Source organism: Atta colombica, unplaced genomic scaffold, assembly GCF_001594045.1.
Source record: "Atta colombica isolate Treedump-2 unplaced genomic scaffold, Acol1.0 scaffold13, whole genome shotgun sequence".
NCBI classification, from domain to species: Eukaryota; Metazoa; Arthropoda; class Insecta; order Hymenoptera; family Formicidae; genus Atta; species Atta colombica.
The window spans coordinates 349,515-374,893 of NW_017259217.1; the positions used below are offsets into that span (position 1 = coordinate 349,515).

Here is a 25,379-nt window from a genome sequence, read left to right on the forward strand (position 1 = left end):
AGAGAGAGAGAGAGAGACATTTGAACGATTTATTTTATTATTGGAGAGTGTGTAGACAGTCGTATATATATTCTGATATTAGCAATGATGTGAAGTAAAAAAGTAACAATTAGACGAAGACAATAAATATTATCTGTTGTAGAGAGCAATATCTTTTCAACGTCTTTGAAGTAATAGTATCAACTTTGGAGTCCAAGTTACAGCGAATCGAGAATTTAGATAAGGCAGTGGAGCATTTGATGAGAAGAGTAGAGGCTTTAGATTCTCGTGTAAACGATAACATTGACAAAACAGATGCCGTCATTACTAAACTTAGGACGTTAGATTTGAAGCTTTTCAATGCGTATCCTAGCATACCCGTGGAAGTTGCAACGAGGATTACCGAAAGTAAGAGCGGAAGTCATACAGAAGATAGTAAGTATGTGATACATATCTTCACGAAGTTTATACTTTATATCTGGTTGTTTAATCGGTCTCGATTTCTTTTTCCACTTATGACGCATAAAAAGAAAAAAATTGTATCAGGCTGTTTTAAAATATTTATTAAGAAATATATATATATATATTTTTCTTAATATATAGCGTGTATGCAAGGGAAATAAATCAAGTTTCTTATTAAAAAAATAAAGCAAAATAAAAAAAAAGCTTCTTATTTAGAAATAACATATTTCACTTTTATTTTGCACTTCGTGCAAATAAATTGAAGATAATGTAATTGAAATCAAATTGTATTGCAATCAATTGTATTAAATTGTAACTAAAATATTACAGTTCCATTGATACGTGTGATTCATCATGATCAAAACGATCAAGCGCCAGAAACTCTCGGCGAAAAATTGGTTTCTCTGGATCAGAAAGTTTCCGATATTGATCATAAGCTTGTCAATCTTAAGAATCAGCTCGATAACAATTTTTTACAAAATGATGATATAAATGCCGAGGCGAGTGAAAAGAAACCCGTTAGTATGAGCATCATCGAGATCACCAAGGCTATGAGTAACGAAGTGATGAACCATATGACGCTTGAGATTGAGAATCTTAAGCAAGCGACAGGTAATATGGATCGAAAGCTTCAATTCCATATGAATTTAGTGTCGGATAATCTCGGAGCGGTGTATAATATGATTAGTGACGTGCACGAAGCTATTGTCGAGAAAAATAATGAGAACAATCGGCATAATCGTCTTAATTTAACAACAACCGAAGCCCCGACGAAACAAAGTAAGATCGATCGTCTTGCAGAACAAATGTATCCGATGCTTACCGTTTCTGAAAAAATGGATCAAGTTTGGAATGTAGTGGTGAGTTTTAGTTAAATATGAAATTAACAATAGCATTTTATTTTCGGGAGTGCATTAATGTTGTTAGAGAACTGATATTACAATCAATTTGCGCATAATAACATAAAAAAATAATATAATATTAATTTTAATAATATTAGATGGGAACCAAAAGTTCAGTAGACGATTTGCTGCCAAAATCCGATGAATTACTTACTCAGACTCAAAGACAAGAGAGAGCGATTAATGAAATTCACGCTGATCTAAGATCAAAAACAAACAAAATTATCGAAAACCTTGAAGGCGTTGAAAGCCGCTTGAGGAAACAAGAGGATGATGTAGCCACTCTCGCTCAACGTCCGATTGCGGCTGAATTATTATTAGATCCAACAATCGATCGACTCGTTGAATATGATCCAAGCAGGTAAACATTAGATAATTTACAAAATGATTATCGAGAATTACGTAATAACTATCATATTTGCAACAGTGTTTGACTTAAGAAATAGTGACGATTGCACAATATAATTGTTCTTCAATGAAATCTTTCTCCAATTCAAAGTATTTTCCACAATACAGAAGAAATATCTAATAAGTCAAACACGAAATAAAGTCTTATATTTTATTCCAAGATACGTCAGCGTAGCCGAAGATTTTGTAACGGAGATGCCCACATCTACGCTACCCACTACTTCACCGTCCTTATCAACTACAACATCGATATCATCCGTCGCTTCACCCTCGAATAATCCTACTTATAGTTCCACGACACCTATGACTACATCTTCGAGTACCGCGAGACCAAATAGCAGAAATCGAGGAGTGATATTTCCAAGTGTTAAAAATAAACCGAGTTTAGCAAATTCTACTTTCACAAGCGACATATTAATTAATTATAAGGATATCAAGGTATTTTAATATTTTGTGTAGTTTTCTTTATTTACAAAGCATGATCATCTCGAACAATGTTATAGCTCATAGCAAAAAGATTTATAAAAAATTATTGCCAAGAATGTTTAGAATATTTGTTTAGAATATTTTATTGTTTAGAATATTGTTTAGAATTAATTATTGTTTAGAATATCTTAATATATTTTTTTATTTTTATTTGATTCTTATCAGATATCTTTGCGAGACTTATTTCAGAAAGCAAAAGAAAAAAATTTTGATAATATTTATAATTATTATATGTATCGATTTTTAATTTTTTTTATTATCTTTTGCATTTTATAATTTCAGGGTTATTCTTGCGTGGATTTATTAAACGGAGGAATGAGAGACAGTGGGGTATACTATTTACAAATACGCGGTACGACATATTGGTTCCTTAAAGTTTATTGTGAACAGGAAGTTGCTGATGGTGGCTGGACGGTGAGTTTATTATCGAAATTAAATATATACGGTTTAAATGACGATAATAAAATAAAAATTATTAAATTTCATCACTTATCGAAAAATGAAGTAAAAAAAATGAGATGAAGATCACAGATGTGATTTTGTATAGAGAAGACATATAATAAGAAGACATATAATTGATTAATTAATAGCACATTTACATACATATCTTAAATATTTGTTGTAAATCAATTTACAATAAATTTTTAAAGGTTATTCAACGAAGAGATGATTTTGGAGAACCAAGAGAGAATTTTAATAGAGATTGGGCAGATTATAAAAATGGATTTGGAGATCCTGCTAAAGAATTTTGGCTAGGCAATGAAAACATATATATGTTAACAAATAATGAAGATTACATGCTCAGAGTTGAACTTGAGGACTTCGAAGGTAACAAAAGGTATATGCCTAAACTGTAGATTAATTAGCAACTTTTTTACTATTGTTAAAGGGTACTAATAATGTACATGTACATGTAGCTTTACAGTTTCCGTATTGGAAATAGATTGCGCAGATATAAATTGAAATCGATCGAATATTGGATTGTCCGGAAAGTTCGTGCCGATTTTGAAGGAAAATTGAAACGCAGAAGATTTAAATTTTAGTATACATTTATTAAATTTAAATCTTTTGCGGCACGAACTTTCCGGATAACCCAATAATTATAATTTCATTTTATTAGGTATGCGCAATATTCGCATTTTAAGATTTATTCAGAGGGAGAGTATTATAAATTGGAGATAGATGGATATGAAGGAAATGCCGGAGATTCATTGAATGATCCTTGGTACGGATCAAACAATAGTCCATTTTCTACGTACAACAGGTAAGATATATATATCTTACATAATAAATAATATAGAATATTTATTATACGATGAATAAAATATATCTTCTTATATTATCATAATTATATGTGAAATCATACATGCCATAAGAACTTATTGGATTTAAAGATATATTTATGCTTTTAGAGATAATGACAGATCATCCTTGAATTGTGCTTCAATGCTCAAGGGTGGTTGGTGGTGGAAGTCTTGCGGACGTGGTTTAAATGGTCTTTATATAAATGATCCACAAGATGTTACTGCACGACAAGGTATGTTTATAAGTCGCTAATGCAAATATTAAAATTAAGGTAAATTTCAATCTTCTAATTAATAAAATAAATATCCACATAAATTGTGGAAAAATTAAAATTAAATTCTCAGTTTATATTCACAAATAAAAATTTGCTGTTATACTAAAGGTATCGTATGGTTCCGTTGGAGAGGTTGGGATTATACTCTAAAACGTGCATTGATGATGATTAAACCAAAAGGACTAGCAACAACGACAACAACAACAACGGTATAAACATTGAAATTTAAAGTTTGAAATGTTAACTTTGAAATTTCTTACGCGATCATTAAATAACAACCTTGCACATAGTACTTAAATTATGTATTGCAAACGCATAAACACGCTGTAATATAAATTTTAAAGCACCATTTTTAATTATTTTTCGTCTAAATATATCCATGTTAATTTAAAAATATTGCAACTCAAATTTTCTTTGTATTCGACATAGTAAAATAATATTGCTCAATAAAAATTATTTTTCAATCAGATCTCACATCAATTTACTGTTATTTTCAATAAAATATAGAAACTTGAGGGAGTGATTTAAAAATTGGATTATGGAAATAAAAAATGTTTGAAAAATTCAACACTATATTATATTTAAATTTAATGATTTATTAAAATTATTTATAGTAATTATAATTTTTTAAGTAATTATAAGAACAACTTTTTTTTGTATATGTTTTATATCTTCGACATATATTGATCAATGTGAAATTTTCCAATTCCACAAAGTAAAATTTCATAAAGCTCATTTTTAAATTTCTTCTTTTTTTAAATGGAATAGAATTGCGTGGCGGTAGAAGATTGCATTTCTATTTGGCCCATCTTAAACTGTAAACGATGTAACCATCGTAAAAGTATCGCGTTTGATTCTCTTCTATTAGTAACGAAATTTTCCGCCATTTTATTCGGTGGAAAATCGCGGCAATTTTGCAACCGCATTTGTAAATGTCCTGGTAGCTAAAAAATGAAACAAGCCAACAATTTATCACCATACTTTATCTTTCTGTTCCGATTGTTCGATTTTATCTTCAATTCTTACTTGAACATGATGAGAAAATAATATAGCATTCCATAGAGGTAGTAATTTGCTCAACAAGATTGATCCGCATTCTAATAAGGCCTCTAACAAGCTTAAGAAATGTAAGTTAAGCATTTCAGAGAGCTAAAAATTAAATTGTTTCTTCATGTTGTTGCTTCAAGTTTATTTTGAATGTGTCAATTTAAGAAGAACTTAAATAATATTGAATAATGTTTTGTACTCACAGCTTTCGAATATGAAACGAGTTGCAAAATGCATGGCGTTATCTTTCCCCAAAATTCTAATAAGATATTCATGGTAACATTGTGGCTCTCGCTGTTTGTTACGTTATTCTTAGACATTTCTTCCAAATACATTGTCCAAAGCTAAAGTCAAAACGTTAATGCAAATTCAGTAGAACTTATATAAGTGTAATATTTCACAACCTGTATTAAAAATATTATAATCTAAGATATAAATACTTGGCAAAGAATAAACGCGTGGAAGAGCGAGGACATGTGAAGGACCGAGGTTTTTGATTGTTCAGGAAACCCCGAGAAAATGACTTGTATGTGATCTGCGATGTGGCAAGATACTTCTTGAGGTATCGGTTGCGCCAACGGTACCGTTGAATGAGAATGACTGTTATTGTTGCCAGTATACATTGCTATATGCGTAAGTGATCCCAGTAACAGCCAGGATAAGAGTCTGATGTGGCCAATACAATCGACGTATTCGCGAGCTCTAAAATGTTCACGTAAATTTAATTAGCTTCTATAATTGCATTAATTAGATAAAATCTTATTAATGGTACAAAATATAAAAGAGATGATTAATAGTGATAAAAACAATACAACAAGCTTACCCTTGTTGTATAGATGGTACGGTGTATAACCATGGTAAGTAACGTGCTACGGCTCTGTTCTCTCTATTGTTGCCTCTCGTAATTTCTAAAGCTACGTATTGAGCAAGGCCACACTTTAACATCCCGCCTATCGTGTCCTCGTTTAATCCTGCTTGCATACCTTTGTTATAACTCTGAGAAAGGAAAAGTTCTTTAAGTGACGAGGAAAATAAATTTCGCAAAATCTTATTAACTATAATAGCGATTGATTTAGCATACGTGTGCGTATTAGATGTATTACCTTGATTTTACTTAAAGTATGAAAATCAGTTAAAAATTCGAGGACATCCGATAACTGATTCTTTAAAGATTCAGAGGCATTCGTATTATAGATCGGCGACATGTCTGTCTGAATATTATTTTCCATTGCAACGACACTATTAGGCAAAGATCCTCCAATATCCTACATTACACGTTATTATTAATATCCTTTTAATTTATCAGTTTTTAATTATAAACTAATTAAATTATGTCCGAAGTTTAAACTGAAAAAATTGACATTATGAATATTATGCAATTATTTACTTGGAGCACAAATTGAAGCAATAATAAAAAGTTGGAGTCCGGTATTGTAATTTTAAATTTGATGGCCTGAATTAATTCGAATACAATCGTCCTTCCAAAAAAATGTTTGTCACGATCACGAGTAAATCCTCTATGACATAAATAGCACAAGTCCGTTAAATAATTATATTGCAATGTTGAGTTTTGTATAGCATAACTTAATATTTTGGAGAATGGATCCAGCATTCCCTAAAAAAATATTGAGATACAATTGAGATGCTAATTTAATTAAGTAAATTAATAAAAAAACTACATATTACTTTACTTACTTTAAAAACTATATATTTCTTTTAATTAGTAATTCGAAAACAAGAAAGAAGAATCTTATGCAATTTTACTGATTAAAATACCTTCGATTGTTGAATCCCTGGAACTTTTAATATTGAAATCATAATTCGTAAGAGAGGAGTAATATCCTCGATGGAAGGAAGCATAAGAACGAGTCTTCGAAATAATCCATCAAATTGTGTCAATAATCCACTCCATGTAGCCGCAGCAGGACCCAATCCTGCTTCCAATGGCAAACAGTCCAAGTAACATGCTATATTATATAATATAATTGGTAGCCGTTCTAGTGGCAACGACTTTTTCATGTTTAACGTCTAAAAATTGAATTTTACAAGGTAAAATAAATTTTTTTTATATATTCTAACGTAAAAAATACACTTAGCGAGTTACAAAAATAAAATGAATTTACTCACGCGTAATATTTAAATTACTTTCTTACCTCAAGCAACAATTGCAATGGTGCGATTGGATTTAATTCATTAAAATCGACTAAAGCTTGCGCAACGCTTTTGAAAAATTGCAACCTTGTCGTTTCTGCAAGTTGAAAGAATAGAATGTATAACAATAGATAACAATAAAAGAACTTATTATTATTTGAAATTTTCCAGAGAAATTGATGTTAGACAACAGCTGTATTCGTAAAATATACGTGACAATTATCAGAAAACTTTTTACAGCATACACTCTTAAGACTCGTCTACACAACAAGGTATAACAGGCGTAAAAGCGCAAGCGCAGACTTAAGAGAATTGTTCCCGGTCGTAATGGCGTGGTATAACGGCGTAACGAAAATAAATTAAACATTATAAGAAAAACGACCATATATGAATAAATCGAATAAAGTAAAGAACGCCGAACGGTCAAAGTTAGATATTACGAATATATTTAATCAATTTTTTGTTCCAAATGATTGCGCGCTGATAATTTCGGATTTTCAAAATAATCATTATGAAACGTTAATAATCCCCTCTAAATAAAACCCTTAAAAAACGGAAAGAAATTTATTACATAAATTAATTTTATTTTCAACGGTTGCGCCCACGTTACGCCAGCTGTTTTTGCTGGCGCGGTTATATGTGATTACGCGGTTTGTCCTTCATCCTTAAAAACATGGATAAAGAAAATTATTATCGAGACACTATCTCATTATTATCTCCTGATAATAATGAGGAATGTGATATAATAATGGATCGATAGGGAAAAATCTGTCACAGAAGAACGTGTGATATATATTCGTACATTCATTAACTTTGTGTATCCTAATACACAACTGTATATTAAAACATTGTTAGTAGATATAAAAAAAACAGCAGTTTATTTTCCATCACCTATTTGTATCGACAACAATGTTTAAACATTCGTACGCGTCATGAGCTTATTTTGCGCCTGCGTATAGAAAAGCATGGCGCAGACTTCTTGCATCTGCTTAAATTTGTGCCGCGCCTTTACGTCTTGTCGTGGACGAGTCTTTATATTCAAAATTTCAGAATTAGGAAAATTATTTGAATTCTATTAGTCTATCAATATAATATTCTTACCATTTAAATGAGTCTGAAACATTTGCATAAATACTCCATTAGGTGCTAATTGATGAAGAACACATCTGAGAAATTGGTGCGCTACGCTGACTGCACCACCTGGAAGATGCATATTTGTTTCGCTTTGCCAGGGATACATTGCATTAAGAGCAACCCTAGTATACACAAGCAATACATTAGTACTTTATTTCATTAGCTTAAAAATATATTAAAAATATAATATTTACTTGGTAACCACACCGAGTATTTCCGGTAATAACGGTGCCGCTAGGGATGGCTCTCGATGAATAAACGTTCCCAAAGTTATTATACACAATCCAAGTTCTTCATCAGAATATTCTTCTCTTATCGTTCCGCACTCCGAACATCTGTAGTAATGTTATCAAATCAAGTTCAATGAGATGTTAATAATTTGGTTTAATAACATTTAGTATGTTAAATTATACCTATCGTAAATGCAATCATCGCCAATGCGAAATAAACTTTGCTTTAAATTAAAATCCGCATGGTACGCTTGTTGAGAGACAAAATCTAAATTTTGTTGGACTTGTGGGCCAGACCTATCGAGACAAATATACGCAAATTAAAATGTGATATCTATAATATGTATCATCCGCATAAGTTTTGTTATAAAAGTACTAATAACATAAAAAATTTACCAGGATTCCATTCGTCTCGCGTGAGTAATCATATCTTGATCCGTTATAGCGGTGATCTTCCGTGCTCTGTCACGTTGAATTCGAAATTGATCCTTCGACTTAATCTTCTGATCATGATCTGCTATTTTCAAAACGAAATCTCCAGGATCGATCGCTGGAGGAGACGATTCCAAAGCCACCTGTTTAATTAGTCTTCTCGGACTTGGCGATCTACTCGAATTAATTTCATTGCACGTTGGTACGAGTGATGTTGACTGTGCATAATAAATAGATATTTTATTTTTACAGATTTATTTTGCCTAAAAAGTAAGTATCTATTTTGTGTGTTCGTAAACCACGCGAGATTCTAAAAGAATAAAAAAATGTTTTTACCACATTATCAGATGCTCCACTATCCTGTTTCATGAGTGTCATACCATGGATGTCACGTTTTACATCTTCGTTCAACTTATTATTTGTATCTAAAAGAGAAATATTTCGAAGTTTGATCGTGACAACTTTTATTAAAACATTATATGCACGTGTGAATATTTGTTATCGGCTTATCACTAAGACCCAGGATTAGTGCATACAAACCTTGGATATCTGAAATATCGAGAGCTTGACGTACTCGCTCGACTAAGCTGGGGAAATCTCTTTGAGGCCCAACCGGCAATAATCGTTCCGGCGTTGGAAATTCCAGCTGGGAAACGCTATGCGGACTCGTAATATCACTGGACATACAAGTTTCGCTGTCTTGTTCAAATGAGGAACCTATAAAATTACACTCAACTTCAATCTTTTTTAGATTAGACAACTTTCCTTCCATTTTATTTTGCTCGCGTTAAATATCTATTTCTTTATCACTTTAAATTATTTTACTTACTGACTGTCAAAATGTCCATTTTTGACAATGGTGATTCTGGAGAGCCATATGTATCTTCGCATCTTAATACACGTTGCGCAGTTCGTGATCCTAATAAGAAATTGTGTACTTTATTTATTATTAATTAATAAAATAATAATACGAATTGCTTACCAGTCGCTCGAGCTATTGTACCGATGGGAAGCAATCGTTCAACGGTCGGAGTAGTCATTAACGGTTGCAGACCAATAGGAGGATCACCTATTTGCTGTCCATTCTCTGTACTTATGATTTGCGATGATATAGAAGAACTCAATGCCGGTGAACTCGAATTATCGCTGTTTGTCACTGTAATTACTTGGCAAGGTGAAATCGGCGATGTTGCTGTAATTGTGATCTGTTCCACGTGTTTCTGTCTACCTAAATGTTTAGCGTTCAGAGGCTCGATATTATTGATACCAACAGTTTTAACGAGCGCTTTTTCTTTCTCCTTTTCTTTTTGTTTCTCCTCTTCCATTTCTTCCATCTCTTTTTCCTTTTCAGTTTCTTTCTCTTTCTCCTTTTCCTTTTCTTTCTCCTTTCCCTTATTCTTTTCTACCTCCTTATCCTTTATCTTTGGTAATTCAGGTCTAAAAGTTTATAATAAAAGAAATATAAATGTATCTTTTTAATATTACTAAAAATAAATATGTATTATTATTAGTGTATTATTATTAGAAAGTTGTATTGAATAATAGTTGGAAAGATGTCCAATCTTACTTTTGAATATGAGATATGCTGGTAGCAAGTGTTAAAGCACTCGATAAATCGTATGTTTTCGATGTGTCTCCGTTGTAAGGTAAATGTCCTTTGCTATTTTTTGTTGGCATAGCTGTTTTAGGGAAAAATCTTGGAGGCTCTTGTTGTCCAGTGAGAAATGTGCTTGTTACCATCATTTTCACTCCTTCATATACGCTCCATTTCTTTTGAGAGCCGCTTTTATTTCCCTGCAGCAAGTGATCACATATTTTTAATTCGCTCAATAAATTTCAATTATTATGTATTTTACCGTAAAAATTTGAGAATGTTTTCACTTTATTTAAAATTGGTTCGTTTTACTATTATACACTAATTATTTTATGCAGATTTTATAATAAAAAAAATTACTTGATTAACTTCATCTTCATTTCCACCTAAGAACCATATAGGCTTCGTCACGGATTCTGCTTTTGGCTTATTAATATTTCGATTGTTTGGTTCAACTGTCCCATCCAACACAATCGACATATGTGGTTCTTGAAGAGATGCATTTCTGGGAATTGTTTCTTCTAATTCCCCAAGGGATCCTCCACTACTGCCATGTAAGGTGCTGTCAGATTTTGGGCTCTCAGGAATCGCTGCCAGCTCGGACTCCGTATCATCCGCATTGATCGAATAACTTTGCAAAAGTATTCGCAATAGCGACAAATTGTAACATGTCATTACTTACGTAAATAAAGACAGAAGCGTGTAATAACGTTAACAAGCTTATTAAATATTAATTTAACGCCTATTAAATATTATCTAAAAAGAATACTGTAACAGTAAAGTAATTGATCGCTAAGTATGTATAAAAATTATATAATAAGTAATCTCTTCTGAAAAAATGCTAATAGTTGCTATTAAATAAAATATACATTATTTTCATCTTTATTATTTTCATCTATTCTTCAATTTAACTTAATAATTTTTTTCTGCAATTCTTCGTGCAATTCAAGAATGTCAATTATTTCAAGAGTACGACTATAAATTTATTGACCTTGTAAAATGTTTGTTGAAATAACGACACGCTGGACTATTATTCTCTTCCCAATGAGTTTCCATTTGCCCGTGCATTCCTCCAGGACTGCGTTGATGCACCGAGATTGGTGCACGCATCGGTGGAGTTTCCGTATCTATTTCTCCTATCGTGTTTGTTGTCAATTCATGTTCTATTCCGAGCGAGGGTTGAGACACATCTGAAGGATATATCGCTTTATAATTACTCTACGATCTTTTAGGCTTGTTTGAATTCTTACCACGAGATCTCGAAGGCGGTGCACCCATAACTATAGTCGCTGGTATTCTTCTACACTGATGATGCTGAGTATTAAGCGTATTCAAAACTATCTTCACTAATGCTTGAAGCTGATTACACCATGGCTGTTGCCCATATTGACACTAAAAGAATGATTTATAATTACTAATGTGAGAATTACTTTGTAATAATCAATTCGCGCAAAAATTCTTACATTCTTGTATAGTTACATGCAAAGATACATAACTTTATGCTTATCATACTGGTTTCTTAAAAAGGAATCACATTTTGGGAATTTTAATTTATATATGTACATAATATGTTTATTATTTTTCATAGAAGCTTTTTACCTTGTATAAAATAACAAGTAAAGACATCAACCAAGATCGCCTGATGTGTGGTTCTAAATACCAAAGACTGTAGTTCGGTGGTTGATGATCAGTTGGAGGTGTAGATTGCGGAGGGCAAGGGCAATATTGTAATATCGCCAAAACTGATGGCGTCATCAACCAGCCCATTACATGATTCTGGTCTAATAGTTGTGGCAAATTAGCAATAAAGACGTTAAACGCTGGCGACAACCTATAATGATTCTATTATTATAAATTTTATTAAAATAATAAAAAACAAAAATGTAAGAAATCTCTGATACATAATTTTGATACATAATTTGATACATAATTTTAATCGAACATTGACAAAACTGAAAATTGTTTCATTTAATTGATCACAATATTTTTTACAATCTTCATTGTATCTGAGAGCTGTTAAATTATTAATATAGTTCAAATGCTTACTTGTAATAATAATTAATTTATGAGTCAAATTCTAAGCAGAATCCTAAGACTCATAACATGTTCTCGTAAAACTTGTAAGAACTTATGATAACATTCTAAGTTTATGCGTATATATCGTAAGACGTACGATTATTCGTAAATATCTATGATTTCTTATAAATTTTATAGCTAGTAAGAAGCTGTCTATAAAAATATTGTATAAAGGTATAAGCATTTAAAAATTCTTACAAGTTTTACAGGAATATGTTACGAGCTTTACGATTCTGCTTAGAATTTAGGTATTAATTACAATATGTTACGAAAATCTCACCTTAAACGTTGCGGAGTGGTATGGAAAGTGCGCTCAGTCTGATTGTATCCCAACAGAAGATATAAGTGCCGCAAGACTATACCCTGCGTTTTCGACATTGGTTTTTCATCCGTCGGATAGGCCTGATTGAATGATATTAATTTATAAAATTGAACGCATAAGACCGAGAAAATGTTTTGCAATTTTTAAATATTTCACATTATGTATTATATCGAAAGTTTTCTCTCTTTTTTCTTGTATTACAAAGATAAATTTAATAGGTTGATGATTTACCTGATCCTGTCTCGATAGAAATTGCATTAAGAGAAAGACTAGTAAATGCATAGTTTCTTTATCTGCTTCTTCAAGATCCACGATTTTATGAGTATATCCTGGCAACGTACTAGCTTCGTCGACCATGTTCAATGAATGTATGTGACCATCTGCAAAGTTTTCCAATATTAATTACGTTCTATAGTTAGAAGATTCAACAAAAAAAGAAGAATTAAGATCTACAAAGTAAAAATATTAATGTTAACTATATTTCTATCTATGTCACTTTTTACAATTCAAAGAATTAATTATAAATATATGCTAAGTAAATTATAAATTTACATTAAACAAAAGAAAGGCATGCACATCACATATTATCTCAAAAACTAATTAAAACGATACACGAAGAAAAACTAAACTATTAATTCAAAGCTGTATTTTGAGATTATGTATTGCGAGAATGAAGAATTTTATTTTTTATATTATAATATATAAAGTATACAATTTGACTTGCTTTCAATAAATTAAAAAAATCTGCCCAATCAAATCTATTTTACGAGATAAAAAAGGATAATACTATTTTTAAATCTTTGTTATTATTTGTACGTTGCAAAACATGCATTTAAAAGCAATTTATAAGTCCTTTCATAACTTGCTCAATTTACTTTACGGTTTCAAGAGCATCAATTTTTACACTTTAAACATACATTAATAACAGACATCACTAAAGCATTTCTGCGAATTTTGCGACTTGCTACTTACCGTTCGACCTATTCGAACGATCCATCTGGAGTTGATTGCATTAACATCCGTGTAATACAAACGAGCAACATATTTGCGCGTACATTTATGTCTTGTCTACAGCTACACAGGCAACACACGCTACTCTACCTGGAATACTGTTATTAGGCGGGGTGGACCCCAACAACTGACCCAATCCGAATCTCGAGCTCTTCCTTTTCAAGATCGGCGCAGAATACTGTCGGCTGTACACCTTTTCCTTTTCTGCGTGAAAGATGCGGAAAACAAAAGGAGAAAAGTAACACACAGTGTACGATATAGTTTGTGATGTGCGCGAAAAGGCGATAGGGATAAGGACTAGAGAAAAACGGGAAAATTTAGAGTACGTACCTTGCTTAGTATCTTGTCGAGGTATCATCGACGCGGGTGCGGACATCGTACGCTTGTAAGGCCATTTTGTGCCAAAACTCGCACTCAGTGTCTTTACGGAACTTGTTCCACTACCGTCAGACTGAGATAACGCTTCATGTGCGCGATGTAATTTCTTCATAAATATTTCGCTATTCATATCCGTATTTTTTAAATCTATGACAGAAAAGCTTACTCAGAACGTCAATATATTTACTCAAGCAATACAATTTTTTAAATGTAATACATAGCGTAAAATGTCATAATGTTTTTCCCTGAAACATTAATAGGATGATACTAACCGCGCAAATAAGTCACATCCCCCGACTTCTCCAAGTTGATTTGAGCCTCGAGAAATAACGTATCAAATCGATTCAAGAAAAATTCCCACGTTAAGATACGTCGATCGCTAAGACTATTGTGTAGCTGATAAAGCGATTGCAATACCATTGGCCGGTCTACTATTACGGAATCAAATTGTGTTTCCAGGCATAAAATTAACGACTGAAATAAAATTATAAATAATAGTTTGAACATGAAAAATTATTTTTTTTATCAAAACCCAGAAATTATACATATAATGATAGTAAATAATAAATAAATACTCTAATATTGAGAAAACATGATAGATGTTTTCTTTAAAAACTTAATTTCAGATAGGTGAAGTTTTAAGAACTTGATAAAATTTACCCTAATTGCTGTATCGTGAATAGTACCAAGATACAAGGTAGCACGTTGCGCAACATACACATTATTGTCATCCATACTTGTTATTAAATAACAGAACGCATTTGCTAATGCAGCTTGAAGACTTAATATGTTCCGCAATGGCGTTGAATCCATAAATCTTGCAATTAATGTAACGCGTTCGACTGAAATATAATAGAATATCAATTTAAAAAAATTTTAATTAATTAGAAAATGAAAAATGCAGAAATTAAAAAATAAAATAAATTAATAGATAAAGGAATATAAAATAAAGAAATCTAAAATACACTATGCTAAAAAGATCTGAGAAAGATCCAATTAGAATAATAATAAATCAAGTAATCAACTTATTCATATTATATGTGATTACCCGCGACGAATCTAACGCGCCAATCAGAATTGTGAAATTCTTCTTGTACCAGCCGCCAGAAAGTGTCGGTGCCGCAGGGTAATGTTACACAATGCAATAATAACGGAACGGTCACTTGTGCTATATGCGAATGTTCTGCGTTTAAGAGTTCCCATAAACTGTAAAGGATAATAAATGATTGAGAAAATTGAAACTACACAAGTTCTAATCATCTCTGTAAAAAATACTTTAACAAGTGTAGCTAATACATACTTTTTTATTAATAAATTCTCTTGGCACCATATAAAGAATCCTTGATGATCCTTCACTGCAGTATTAAACGCGTCACCATACAAGCACATTACATTTAAGCACTGCAGCATGTAGTAAAGAATGTCCGGTTTGTCGATGGTCATTATTTCCTGCATGAAATTTTTCGAAAGTAATTTTTAATCATTTTAATTAAATAGTTTTGACAATTGTAAAATTTATTCTTATAATTATAAAATTATAAGTGATGATTTTTTGCGAACTGATTACTTAAATAGTTAGAGTCAGCGCGTAATTATTAAATAAATTAATAATCGTAATTCTGTGCATATTGCACATGCATTGTAGGCCGCTGTAATACAGTTGTAATACAGTCATAATATTAGTACCTTTAGTAATTTATGAATATATTGAAGTTGTTCTGGTAATTCTTCTATCGTAAAACGAAACTTTCCTACGGAGGTATGCCAAAAGTCATCCGAATCAGCTTCTGGACTTAAACTCACGGGTTCATCGTTTTCACCTATCAGATGTGGTTTTGCCACGCTCACTGTTGCGGTAGCTGAAAATGTATACATATGTATATATGTGAATTTATATAATATTATAATTAAATATAATATAATTATTGAAAAATTATGATAGAATACATAGAATATTGGCTCACCGACGTCTGTTTCTGACAGTGTAACCGTTCTCGCAACGGCGGACATAATCTTCTCCGTTGGCATGATAGCTGCGAGGTCCAGCTGTTCCGAAACTGTCTCTACTGTCGCTGTCATAATCTGTTCGAAGAACTGACATAAACGATCAAAATAGCTATTCCGGTAACATAGATTAGCCTACCGTGTCTTTGTGATCAGGCCGTGTCGTAGAAGAAGAGACAGAGAGAGAGAAGCGCATACGGACACATATACACAGTTAAGACAGTTTTAAGTAGCATGCTGCTTTATTAATGGAAGATTGTGTAATACGCAGTGACATATTAGAAATAACATTTTTTTGGTGATGTTTATCTCATTGAAGAATAAATTTCTTTTCGTATCCTTTTTCTTTTTTCAATAAAATCACGGAAATTTAATTGTCAATGAGACAAACATCAAATATGTTATTAACGTCTGAGATCGAAAGATTGATTTGCCATTTTAGAGTTTATTTATTAAGAGACGTACGTGTGGCATATGAACTAAGACTCCGCCGACAGAATGCATTTCTGGTATGGGCATGTTGATGACCACATCCGGTTTCGAATCACCCTTCTTTGTTGTTTCTGGGGAACTTTTACGAGCATTATCGTCCGCATTTTCATCCACAATTGTCTGAAAAGGATAAAAACTTGTTAGTTTTCTTTTCTATTTCACATGTAATTAAAACATTCTATAAATAAAAAATACATTCTATAAATAAGAAAAAAATAAGTTATTATTTATATTTATTTTATTATAATTTTATTATAATCATATTGTATAATAATTATCAATTAAATTAAAATTATAAAGTCAACTAACGTCGGGAGGATATGCCGGATTTTCTGATGCCATGTAAGTAATCAATTGTAGACATAGTTGGTGCCAGATTACCCTTGACTCACAATAAGAACATTCGATGTCTGAAGTATTATCGCAGACGTGAGAGTTGTTCCAATTGGATGCAATTATGGATTTCATTAAACGGCAAGCATCTCGACAAACTCGTGTATTAATTCCAGTATGCTTGTCTACATTTTGAAGTTCCATCTTCCAAAATCAAATTTTTAAATTTTCGTTACATAAAAGTGAATGAAAAAAGATTTTATACATAATTAATATATAGATAACTCTTTTAAAGATTTATATCTTACTTGTTTCAATAATATATCAAGCATGAGAATACAACAAGATAAATTAAGTTCCGCATTCGTCAAAAATTCTATATGTCTTGGTGTTGGCACTACATCATCGGAAAGTGGTGTCGATTTCCCCGAATCATTTTCCACTATGGGACCTAAACATGTTAAAAACCATGTCTAATCTTCAACATATATTAAGTTCTAAAGCGTCATGTTTGAAGTACAGAATGCAATCTCTTATGACGATTGAGAAGAAATTCAAAGTTTTTTTTACCTACACAATTTGAAACTTCATAGTAACAATATTTTTGTCCAAAAAAATTATATTAATTTTCTCTTCGAAACGACCGATGTAGTGGGTCGAGAATTAAAATTATACAACAAATTTAATTAATAGAATTTAAAATTCTAAATAATAAAATTCTAAATAATAAATTCTAAATAATAAATGAGTAGAGCCTTCTTAATTAAGAATAAAATTAATTTTTATAAAGCTAACAATTCTTTCGGCAAAAGATTAAGGTACAGTGATAACTAGTACAGATAATAATTATAATTACATACATGTAATGTTTACATCATCTTCTTTCGTAGACTTGCTTGGCTTTAATTCTGACTCTGCCAAGCTCATTGATTGCATAACAGCTACTCCGTTGCTAAATATTGAAAATAGTTGATCCAAGGGTAATGTTATTTCCAGCATAGTAAGTGTTTGCAACCAGTGAAGAGCCTGTTCTTGTACTTTAGCGCTCGTATTGACGAACCGTTTTGCTATAAAGTTATACATTTTCTTTATGTCAAATCCTAAAGAATTCATGTCCCGGTCCAAAATTTTGCTGCAACATAAAATGATAAATATTTTTCGTGTAAATTGAAAATTCCAAATATGTAAAGATTTTCTCGAAATAAAACGAATACCTCAATATTATCTTTAACTCCTGAAGTTCATTTTCTGGAACGTCATTTACCACTGCTTCCATCCAATGCGGCATCACGTAATCCCATACGTCAGGCGTTATCACTTCGTACGGTACCAGACAAAACAGCCGATGCAAACCGTCTTTTAAATGCGATGTCCGAGAAGCCAAGGTTTCCCTTTTGGCAGAACAATAACTAATATTAATTTTATCAACGTGATTTAATCGCAAGCGTAAATATTACAATAATGTCGTTCATTGTAATATTTACGTAAATTTCGTATATATAATCAAAATTATATATATTATGTAAAGATTTTATTAAAAAATGCAAATCTCTGCTTTACCAATGACCTCCGACCCTGACGTAGTCCGCAGGATGTGGTAAAAGACAGGAAATGAATACTTCATAGTGCGTTTTCATAACTTCTGAGAGCCAGTCGCAAACGTACTCTGTTTTTAACTTTTCAAGCGCGCTTTCTGCCTGCCCTGAAATGATTGAGAAATTGATTATAAAAAGACAAAAGTATTAAAATTGATATAGGAATGCTATTATGATTGATCGTTAAACTATCAATCTAACGACATATAACACGATTGGAACACATGAACAGATTTGACATTTATTGTTATCCCGAACTTTGGCATGCAATAATGCGAGGCTACATTTTTCAAAGTATTCGACATTTAAGTGCAAATTTTAAATATGTGTCGAGTTGTGTGCTGATATCTTTGATACATGCATGCAATTTTTATCAATGATGAAATCTCGAATATTTTTGTTTAATTCATACGACGGAATATATTAAATTCGGCTAAATATTTCAGGTGTATTTTGGTTTATAATTTCAGAAACAAATATATTCAAACATCGACATAATGTTTTTCTTGAGACAAACATGAAGGCTAACAACATATATTTTACATGTACAGTGTGTATACAGAGGATGCTTACATCTTGTACATCTTGGCAACATATTTAGCCGACATACGCTACTACCTACGTCTGGCTCTCTACGTCTACTTGAGTAAAGTGTATATATGCAAAGTGTTAAATTACCAACAGAAAAGATAAGGTGTATAAGTCTTTTTTCAATACCATCGAAACAGTAGGCAGTGACATGAAACCAATGAAATAACATTGATAATAAACGGCCCAGTATTTCAACCGGGGTATCTTCGTTAGGGGTACAAAGTCCCACTAGCAGCCATACGCCATATCTGCCGAGGAGCTGTCGTTCCTCTAAGCTCGTAGGGTCGCAATGACCGAACGTACTCCCGATACCGCCAGCACCGCTACTTGCGCCACTGCTACTTCCTACGAATCCTATGCCACCCTTATTGCTAGTACTAGCATTTATATCTGTCGTGTCCCGATTGCTATCGATACTTATCGGTTCAGCTTCTCTGAGCAAACTGTAAAACAAAAATACCATGTCTAGCTGAGCTTGCATTATCACTTATGATTACGGTTACAGCTTGCCTGACAATCGCTTGAACCATATAAGTTTGCGCTTGCGGCTCCAGCTGCGAAATGTGCGGAAGCGCCATGTGATAAACGTGATCACCGCCACGACGATTGTTATGACGAATACTATGACATTGTTGACAATATCGTATAGGATGATTTCCATTGTAACTTGCGCATTCTGTCGAAAAGCAAACACTGATAGCTGATTTATCCTTCCCTCTACAGTTCTGATCAAAAACGGAATATAAATATTAGTAAAATTTTAAATATTTGAGCGACACTGTGTATTATGTACAACAAATTTGAATTCTCTCAAAGTTAACATGTTCACCTTGTTTTCGCAAACCATGGACACCTGTTGCATTGGATGCAAAATGTCGTAAAACATTTGATTTGGATGTTCTCGATGAATCTCATTCGCGCATTCGATGCAGAGATAAAGAGGAGGCGGAGATTCAACAGCGTATGTGATGGAAATGTCATGATTGTAACAGACTTTTGCAGCTTCCGCATTGCCGGCATTCGGACAGCTATCTCGTTGACATACGAATGGGGTGAAATCATCTGGAACGCAGATAACGCAGTTTTATATGACATAGATTGTTGTATGATTCTTGGAATTTATTTATTATCTCTTGCCTAATATTAAACATATATTAATATATTTAATGTATAATATATTTATATTTTTCGTATACAATGGACTGACCGTTAACGCAAAACACATGTCACAAAGCTTAATAAAATAAAATTTAACAACTTGATTTGTATCAAAGAATAAGCTTTAATATGGTGATTCTGCAATACATAATGCTTTGATAGAAAAATTTCAATTTCGTGAAATCATTTCACGTTTTGGAACACTTTTCAGCAAAATTTCAGAGAAATTCCACCAAAAATTTCAGAGAAATTTCAGTTTAATTTCAGCGATTTTTTAGTATGTTAACTTGAAAAATTTACTTTCAGAGAAATTTCAACAAATTTTCAACAATTTCCCTGAAATATTCCAAAACGTGGAATAATTTCAGCGAAATTTTTTCACCAGAGTGCATTTTATATTTTTCTTATATAATTATTATAATTTTAGGTTTAATACCTACTAGCAAATTTTACTAACACTGCACGGCGATCGAATAAATTTGGATTAAATGAAGGCCAGTAGTAAAACAGTAATTTTGCAGCTGATGCTCTTGCTGATGCAGTGCCGTAAGCGATAACGCAAAGAATGTCTTTCACTACTCCTGGCTTTAGAGCCATTAAACACTCCAGCAATTGACAATGATGCGCTGAAAAGAGAAAATGTTCTCTTTCGTAATTTTATTCTATTTCGACGCATACATCTACAAATTTAACATTTGTATTCGCATGAATACACGTACCCGAGTAAAAAATACGATTCGGTTAATCTGACGTATGTGGCTCTGAACAGAAAGCATTGCGGTATGCCCTATTCAGGAATCCCTGATATAGACTTGATAAAGAAGAATTCAAAATATACTCGACTTAGATCTCACCGGGAAATGAATAGGCACGCCCTACAAAGATATGCCTGACTTGTGCCCTACTAAGCAATATCTGAATTGCGCCTTATCAACGTATGCCCGACTTACGCCTGAGCAGGAAACGCGCAGACATACCTTATTAGGGAATGCTTGACTTATGCCTTACTAAAAATAATACCTGAATTACACCATATTAAGGTATGTCAACTTGCGCCTGAGCAGAGAACGCGCAGGCATGCCCTATTAAAGAATGTCTGATTTATGCCCTACTAAGTAATTTCTGAATTGCGCTCTATTAAGATGTACTGACTTGTGCCTGAGCAGGGAACACGCAGATATGCTCTACTAAGAAAAATCTGACTTAGGTCTTACTAAGGAATGCCTTAATAGCTTCTAAAAACGAAAATCGGATTTACGCCAGATCAAACTAAAATACATCTTATGTGCTCTGTTTTGTTATTTTCTTTATCAAAAAATTAATCAATAAATTATAAGGCCAGGTTAGGTTCATTCTCGATTCAGATTCATTCTTCAGGTTCATTCATCTTCGGTTTAGGTTCATTTTTTCATTTCTCATGGAAAGTAGCAAAAAGAGAAAGCAAGACTTAACACGATGTAGAGTGAGAGAAATCGGAAAGTTCGTCGCAGAATTAATGCGAAGGAATTCCTTAATATTGCAAGTATGCAGTGAAAATGTAATTTTTGATCTAATTAATATCAATGAAAACGTTGATATTAAAAATTTAAATAAAAATGAAAATGTCAGCTCTTTTATTGATATACTTTATTGTACAAATAAGAGAGAATTACTGAATGCGTTCCACTTAATCTATTTTTTTATTACTATTAAACGGAATTAAAACATCAAAATATAAAAGAAGCGTAAAATGCTTTTTTAACATTTCATTGTCCCAATTTTTGTCTTCTAGAAGACAAAGTTTCTTTTATGCTTCTATTACTCTCCCATTACATCAATGTAATTTATATTATGTAATTCTCATTCATATAATTTATATTATTGTTACTAATTGTTGCCTATATTAAGTAATAATATAAAATATTGATGAGGTACGATTTAGGTGACCAGTAAGCATTCGGCAACTCTTCCCTATATTTTTTTACATATTTATTCTTGAGAATTCATTATACAGATACCTATTCATACATACGTAAGAAAAAAGAATTATTTGAATATATAGAGTATTCCATTTTATATTTGACAGTCAAATATTCGAAAAATCGCGGAGTCTTACAGAAAAATATTTCAGTCACAACAAAAATTTTGTGGCGATATTGTAACTTTTAAGCCTTATAACTAAAAAAATATTTTATTATATATTTTGAAAAATTCTTGAGATAAGCTATAAGAATGCAATAAAAAATATAAAGAGTTCCACTTAAAAAATTTAAAGTGATCTTACACTGATCTTTATTATCCATACTCTCGAAGTTGCATAATTTCGTTAAATTTTTCATTGTCACTTGATAGACGTTGATCGAGATTATTTATATTTCACAGTAATTAATAACTTCATCGTTAGGGTTTTTATAATTATCTTCAACAATGTTTTCAATTTCATTCTCGATAAATATGTTGTTTAGTTTTGTTGACTCAGACGTGAATTAATGTTCAAAAAAAATTCAATCTCTTCTTCTGTATAACTTCATCCAAAGTCTCATGTTTTCTTGGAGTCATAAAACGTTTGTGAAATATTTTTTTCTAAAACTTTGTGATTTCCAAATATTTGATTACCATATATAAAATATCAAATATAAAATAGGACACTCTGTATACAAAAACTAAATGTTTACTATTTTTTTTTATAAATGATGCCTTTTTAGCAATTCTGTCGAAGTTAGCAGAACAAGAGATTTTATAAATGAACATTAGGACTATTGTACAATAAATGAAAATGCTCTAAGAGCTGGAAAGGAGAATGAGAATAATTTAGAAAGAAACAGAAAAGTACAGATGAAAATATTAAACATTCATTCACGTCTGAGTTTATAGAACTAAACAATGTATTTATCGAGGATAAAGTTGAAAGCGTTGTTAAAGCTAATTGTGAAAGTTCTAACACATCTCTAATAATTATATAATTCTAATAAAGTTTCCTTACACAAAAAGAAGAGGCGTAATGCATATTTTTGATTTTTTTCACACAGAGTAAAATTATTTTTTAACAACAGAATTTATAGAACAATCCTAAAATCGAGAGAGATCTTTCACGTATTAATTAAGATATGTAGAATTGTATAGATATGTAAAAATAGAACTTTTAATTTTTAAAAGAATTCCCATAATTTCGAGATTTTAATCAATTTTAACTTATTTGGAAGATTATAGGTTTGTTCGCGTCGTATGCTTCTACCTGCTTCTCTTTCTATAACTGCTACTCGCTCCAACGCCGTGATCGCCGCGGCACATACGAATCCTACGTACGTTGCTTGATCGGTCTCTAATCAATAGAGAAAGACTAAGGCATATTTTATCACTTCCTGATCATGCTCAAGTGAGAAATTCTCAACTAGGGCATACCCTATACTCCTTGATCAGAGCTATTTGATACGTGGTATTACATATAGCATTAGAGACCTATTAAGGCTGAAGTAGAGCAAGCCATACGTGGACTTGAGGAGGGCCCTACTCGAGTATATACACACTTTCATAATAATACAAGATTTTAGAAAAGCGTATAAAAGTTCTAGCACAAATCATCTTATTTAATATAATTTTGAATTAAATTGTATTAATTTTATACTTTTTCCTATGACATACGTTATATTATATATGATACCTGGATTATTGGAATACTGAAACACCATCATTATAACAGCGGCCACTGATTGACTAGCGGCACTTTCGTCTCCAATTTCAGGTTTCCTTGCTGAAAGTTAAAGTTTGTAATAAAAATCTTTAAAAATTTTTTGTTCTTCTACCATTAGCTTTCAAGTACTACAATAATAATAAAATCTTAATAATAATGTAAATGTAACTGCAAGCTAATCTGGATAACGTCATCTCATAAAAATAAAATTATTAAATCTGCTTATACATGTATCTGTACATATAGATAATTAAAGCTTATGTTTAAATTAATTATTAATAAAATGCGCACTATTCTACGCTTTATCAATTGGTTTTTTTTAGTCGGCAAGCCAATTTTTCACCTAACGGAAAAGCTCGTATCGGTAAAATACTAATATTTTCTTTCCACACTCACATTCCCTCCCGGCAGCTGTTATTCTCTCTTAGAAAGACGAGAATGTGTGCTTATCATGATATATACACAAGTTCGAATAATACTGATACAAATATAAATGTAATGGAAAAACTTACTGATGGCAAACGGTAAAATGTAAAAACAGAGATAATTGACAATTTCTTCATGCAGCTCCACGGGAAGTACTGATATCGTACTGGCAGTTAAATACGATAAATTGTCGATTAGATCGTGATCCAAGAATAACAGCATGCACGCTAGACATTGTAGCAAGGCTTTCCCGAATGCTAAAAAATAAATTATATTTATTATAAATTATATTTATTATATTTATTATATGCATAGAATTAATGATCCTTGACAAGAATATTCCGAGAGAAAATTTACTTTATAAGCAAATTGTAATCCATATTATTGAAAATAACATTAAAATATATATTTTTATTTATACCATATAAAGAAGATATGTAAAATTAAGTTTTATAACATGCTATTTTCTCGATAATTGTTAAAAAAAGTAATTAAATTTTTTTTAAACTTTATTAGAGTCAAGTATAAGTAACACTTCTAATTTTCCATTTTATGTAATAACATGTTTAATAATGTCGAAAGATGAAGAAAACAAACCTGGCAAGCCAACATGGATCAACGGTGTAACGTCGATCATCTGCGTCAACGCATTATAAAGCTGCTTGTAATCCAAATTTGGGAACAAAGCCATTCGTTCTCCATCGAGCTGTTGCAATTTGATCATATCGAACGGCGAAACAGATGATTCTTTTAACAGGCCTGTGAAAATATTTATTGCTATATTTTATTTATTGCTATATTTTATTTAGATTATTTAAGCGATTATGTTGAAAAACGAGAACATAAATATTCTCATAATATAAAGGAGAGAGAAAGAGAGAGAGAGAGAGAGAGAGAGAGAGAGAGAGAGAGAGAGAGA

At 31.8% G+C, this 25,379-nt stretch overlaps 2 protein-coding genes across 3 annotated transcripts in view; one reads left to right on the forward strand and one right to left on the reverse strand.

Annotated features, from left to right (window-relative positions):
• LOC108684241 (angiopoietin-4) overlaps positions 1 to 4,282 on the forward strand; it is a 6,418-nt gene extending 2,136 nt beyond the window's left edge. Inside the window, exons 3-11 of one of the 2 annotated variants that reach the window (XM_018188464.1) lie at positions 143 to 414; positions 772 to 1,301; positions 1,442 to 1,704; positions 1,913 to 2,189; positions 2,520 to 2,651; positions 2,888 to 3,075; positions 3,358 to 3,501; positions 3,650 to 3,774; positions 3,925 to 4,031. In XM_018188464.1, coding sequence (XP_018043953.1) covers positions 143 to 414; positions 772 to 1,301; positions 1,442 to 1,704; positions 1,913 to 2,189; positions 2,520 to 2,651; positions 2,888 to 3,075; positions 3,358 to 3,501; positions 3,650 to 3,774; positions 3,925 to 4,031 — 2,038 coding nt within the window. Of the gene's footprint in view, positions 1 to 142; positions 415 to 771; positions 1,302 to 1,441; positions 1,705 to 1,912; positions 2,190 to 2,519; positions 2,652 to 2,887; positions 3,076 to 3,357; positions 3,502 to 3,649; positions 3,775 to 3,924 lie in introns of both variants that reach the window. The other variant, XM_018188463.1, reaches the window with a different exon arrangement.
• Positions 4,283 to 4,553: 271 nt separating this feature from the next.
• Positions 4,554 to 25,379, reverse strand: part of LOC108684300 (protein unc-79 homolog) — a 21,625-nt gene continuing 799 nt past the window's right edge. Inside the window, exons 3-47 of the mRNA XM_018188556.1 lie at positions 25,058 to 25,219; positions 24,547 to 24,717; positions 24,005 to 24,094; positions 20,805 to 20,990; positions 20,036 to 20,268; positions 19,717 to 19,931; positions 19,333 to 19,649; positions 18,581 to 18,722; positions 18,235 to 18,411; positions 17,881 to 18,152; positions 17,329 to 17,471; positions 16,997 to 17,224; positions 16,661 to 16,807; positions 16,156 to 16,285; positions 15,878 to 16,050; positions 15,492 to 15,640; positions 15,240 to 15,397; positions 14,852 to 15,033; positions 14,464 to 14,665; positions 14,144 to 14,338; positions 13,946 to 14,017; positions 13,034 to 13,182; positions 12,761 to 12,882; positions 12,004 to 12,235; positions 11,655 to 11,796; positions 11,396 to 11,594; positions 10,765 to 11,035; positions 10,378 to 10,604; positions 9,793 to 10,247; positions 9,640 to 9,729; positions 9,351 to 9,527; positions 9,147 to 9,235; positions 8,775 to 9,028; positions 8,562 to 8,675; positions 8,343 to 8,483; positions 8,116 to 8,270; positions 7,017 to 7,111; positions 6,640 to 6,891; positions 6,251 to 6,478; positions 5,967 to 6,128; positions 5,687 to 5,859; positions 5,304 to 5,565; positions 5,067 to 5,207; positions 4,843 to 4,965; positions 4,554 to 4,760 (exon numbers count right to left, since the gene is read on the reverse strand). Of these exons, the coding sequence (XP_018044045.1) occupies positions 4,572 to 4,760; positions 4,843 to 4,965; positions 5,067 to 5,207; positions 5,304 to 5,565; positions 5,687 to 5,859; positions 5,967 to 6,128; positions 6,251 to 6,478; positions 6,640 to 6,891; positions 7,017 to 7,111; positions 8,116 to 8,270; positions 8,343 to 8,483; positions 8,562 to 8,675; positions 8,775 to 9,028; positions 9,147 to 9,235; positions 9,351 to 9,527; positions 9,640 to 9,729; positions 9,793 to 10,247; positions 10,378 to 10,604; positions 10,765 to 11,035; positions 11,396 to 11,594; positions 11,655 to 11,796; positions 12,004 to 12,235; positions 12,761 to 12,882; positions 13,034 to 13,182; positions 13,946 to 14,017; positions 14,144 to 14,338; positions 14,464 to 14,665; positions 14,852 to 15,033; positions 15,240 to 15,397; positions 15,492 to 15,640; positions 15,878 to 16,050; positions 16,156 to 16,285; positions 16,661 to 16,807; positions 16,997 to 17,224; positions 17,329 to 17,471; positions 17,881 to 18,152; positions 18,235 to 18,411; positions 18,581 to 18,722; positions 19,333 to 19,649; positions 19,717 to 19,931; positions 20,036 to 20,268; positions 20,805 to 20,990; positions 24,005 to 24,094; positions 24,547 to 24,717; positions 25,058 to 25,219 (8,186 nt within the window). The 3' untranslated portion in view covers positions 4,554 to 4,571. The remainder of the gene's footprint in view (positions 4,761 to 4,842; positions 4,966 to 5,066; positions 5,208 to 5,303; positions 5,566 to 5,686; positions 5,860 to 5,966; positions 6,129 to 6,250; positions 6,479 to 6,639; positions 6,892 to 7,016; positions 7,112 to 8,115; positions 8,271 to 8,342; positions 8,484 to 8,561; positions 8,676 to 8,774; positions 9,029 to 9,146; positions 9,236 to 9,350; positions 9,528 to 9,639; positions 9,730 to 9,792; positions 10,248 to 10,377; positions 10,605 to 10,764; positions 11,036 to 11,395; positions 11,595 to 11,654; positions 11,797 to 12,003; positions 12,236 to 12,760; positions 12,883 to 13,033; positions 13,183 to 13,945; positions 14,018 to 14,143; positions 14,339 to 14,463; positions 14,666 to 14,851; positions 15,034 to 15,239; positions 15,398 to 15,491; positions 15,641 to 15,877; positions 16,051 to 16,155; positions 16,286 to 16,660; positions 16,808 to 16,996; positions 17,225 to 17,328; positions 17,472 to 17,880; positions 18,153 to 18,234; positions 18,412 to 18,580; positions 18,723 to 19,332; positions 19,650 to 19,716; positions 19,932 to 20,035; positions 20,269 to 20,804; positions 20,991 to 24,004; positions 24,095 to 24,546; positions 24,718 to 25,057; positions 25,220 to 25,379) is intronic.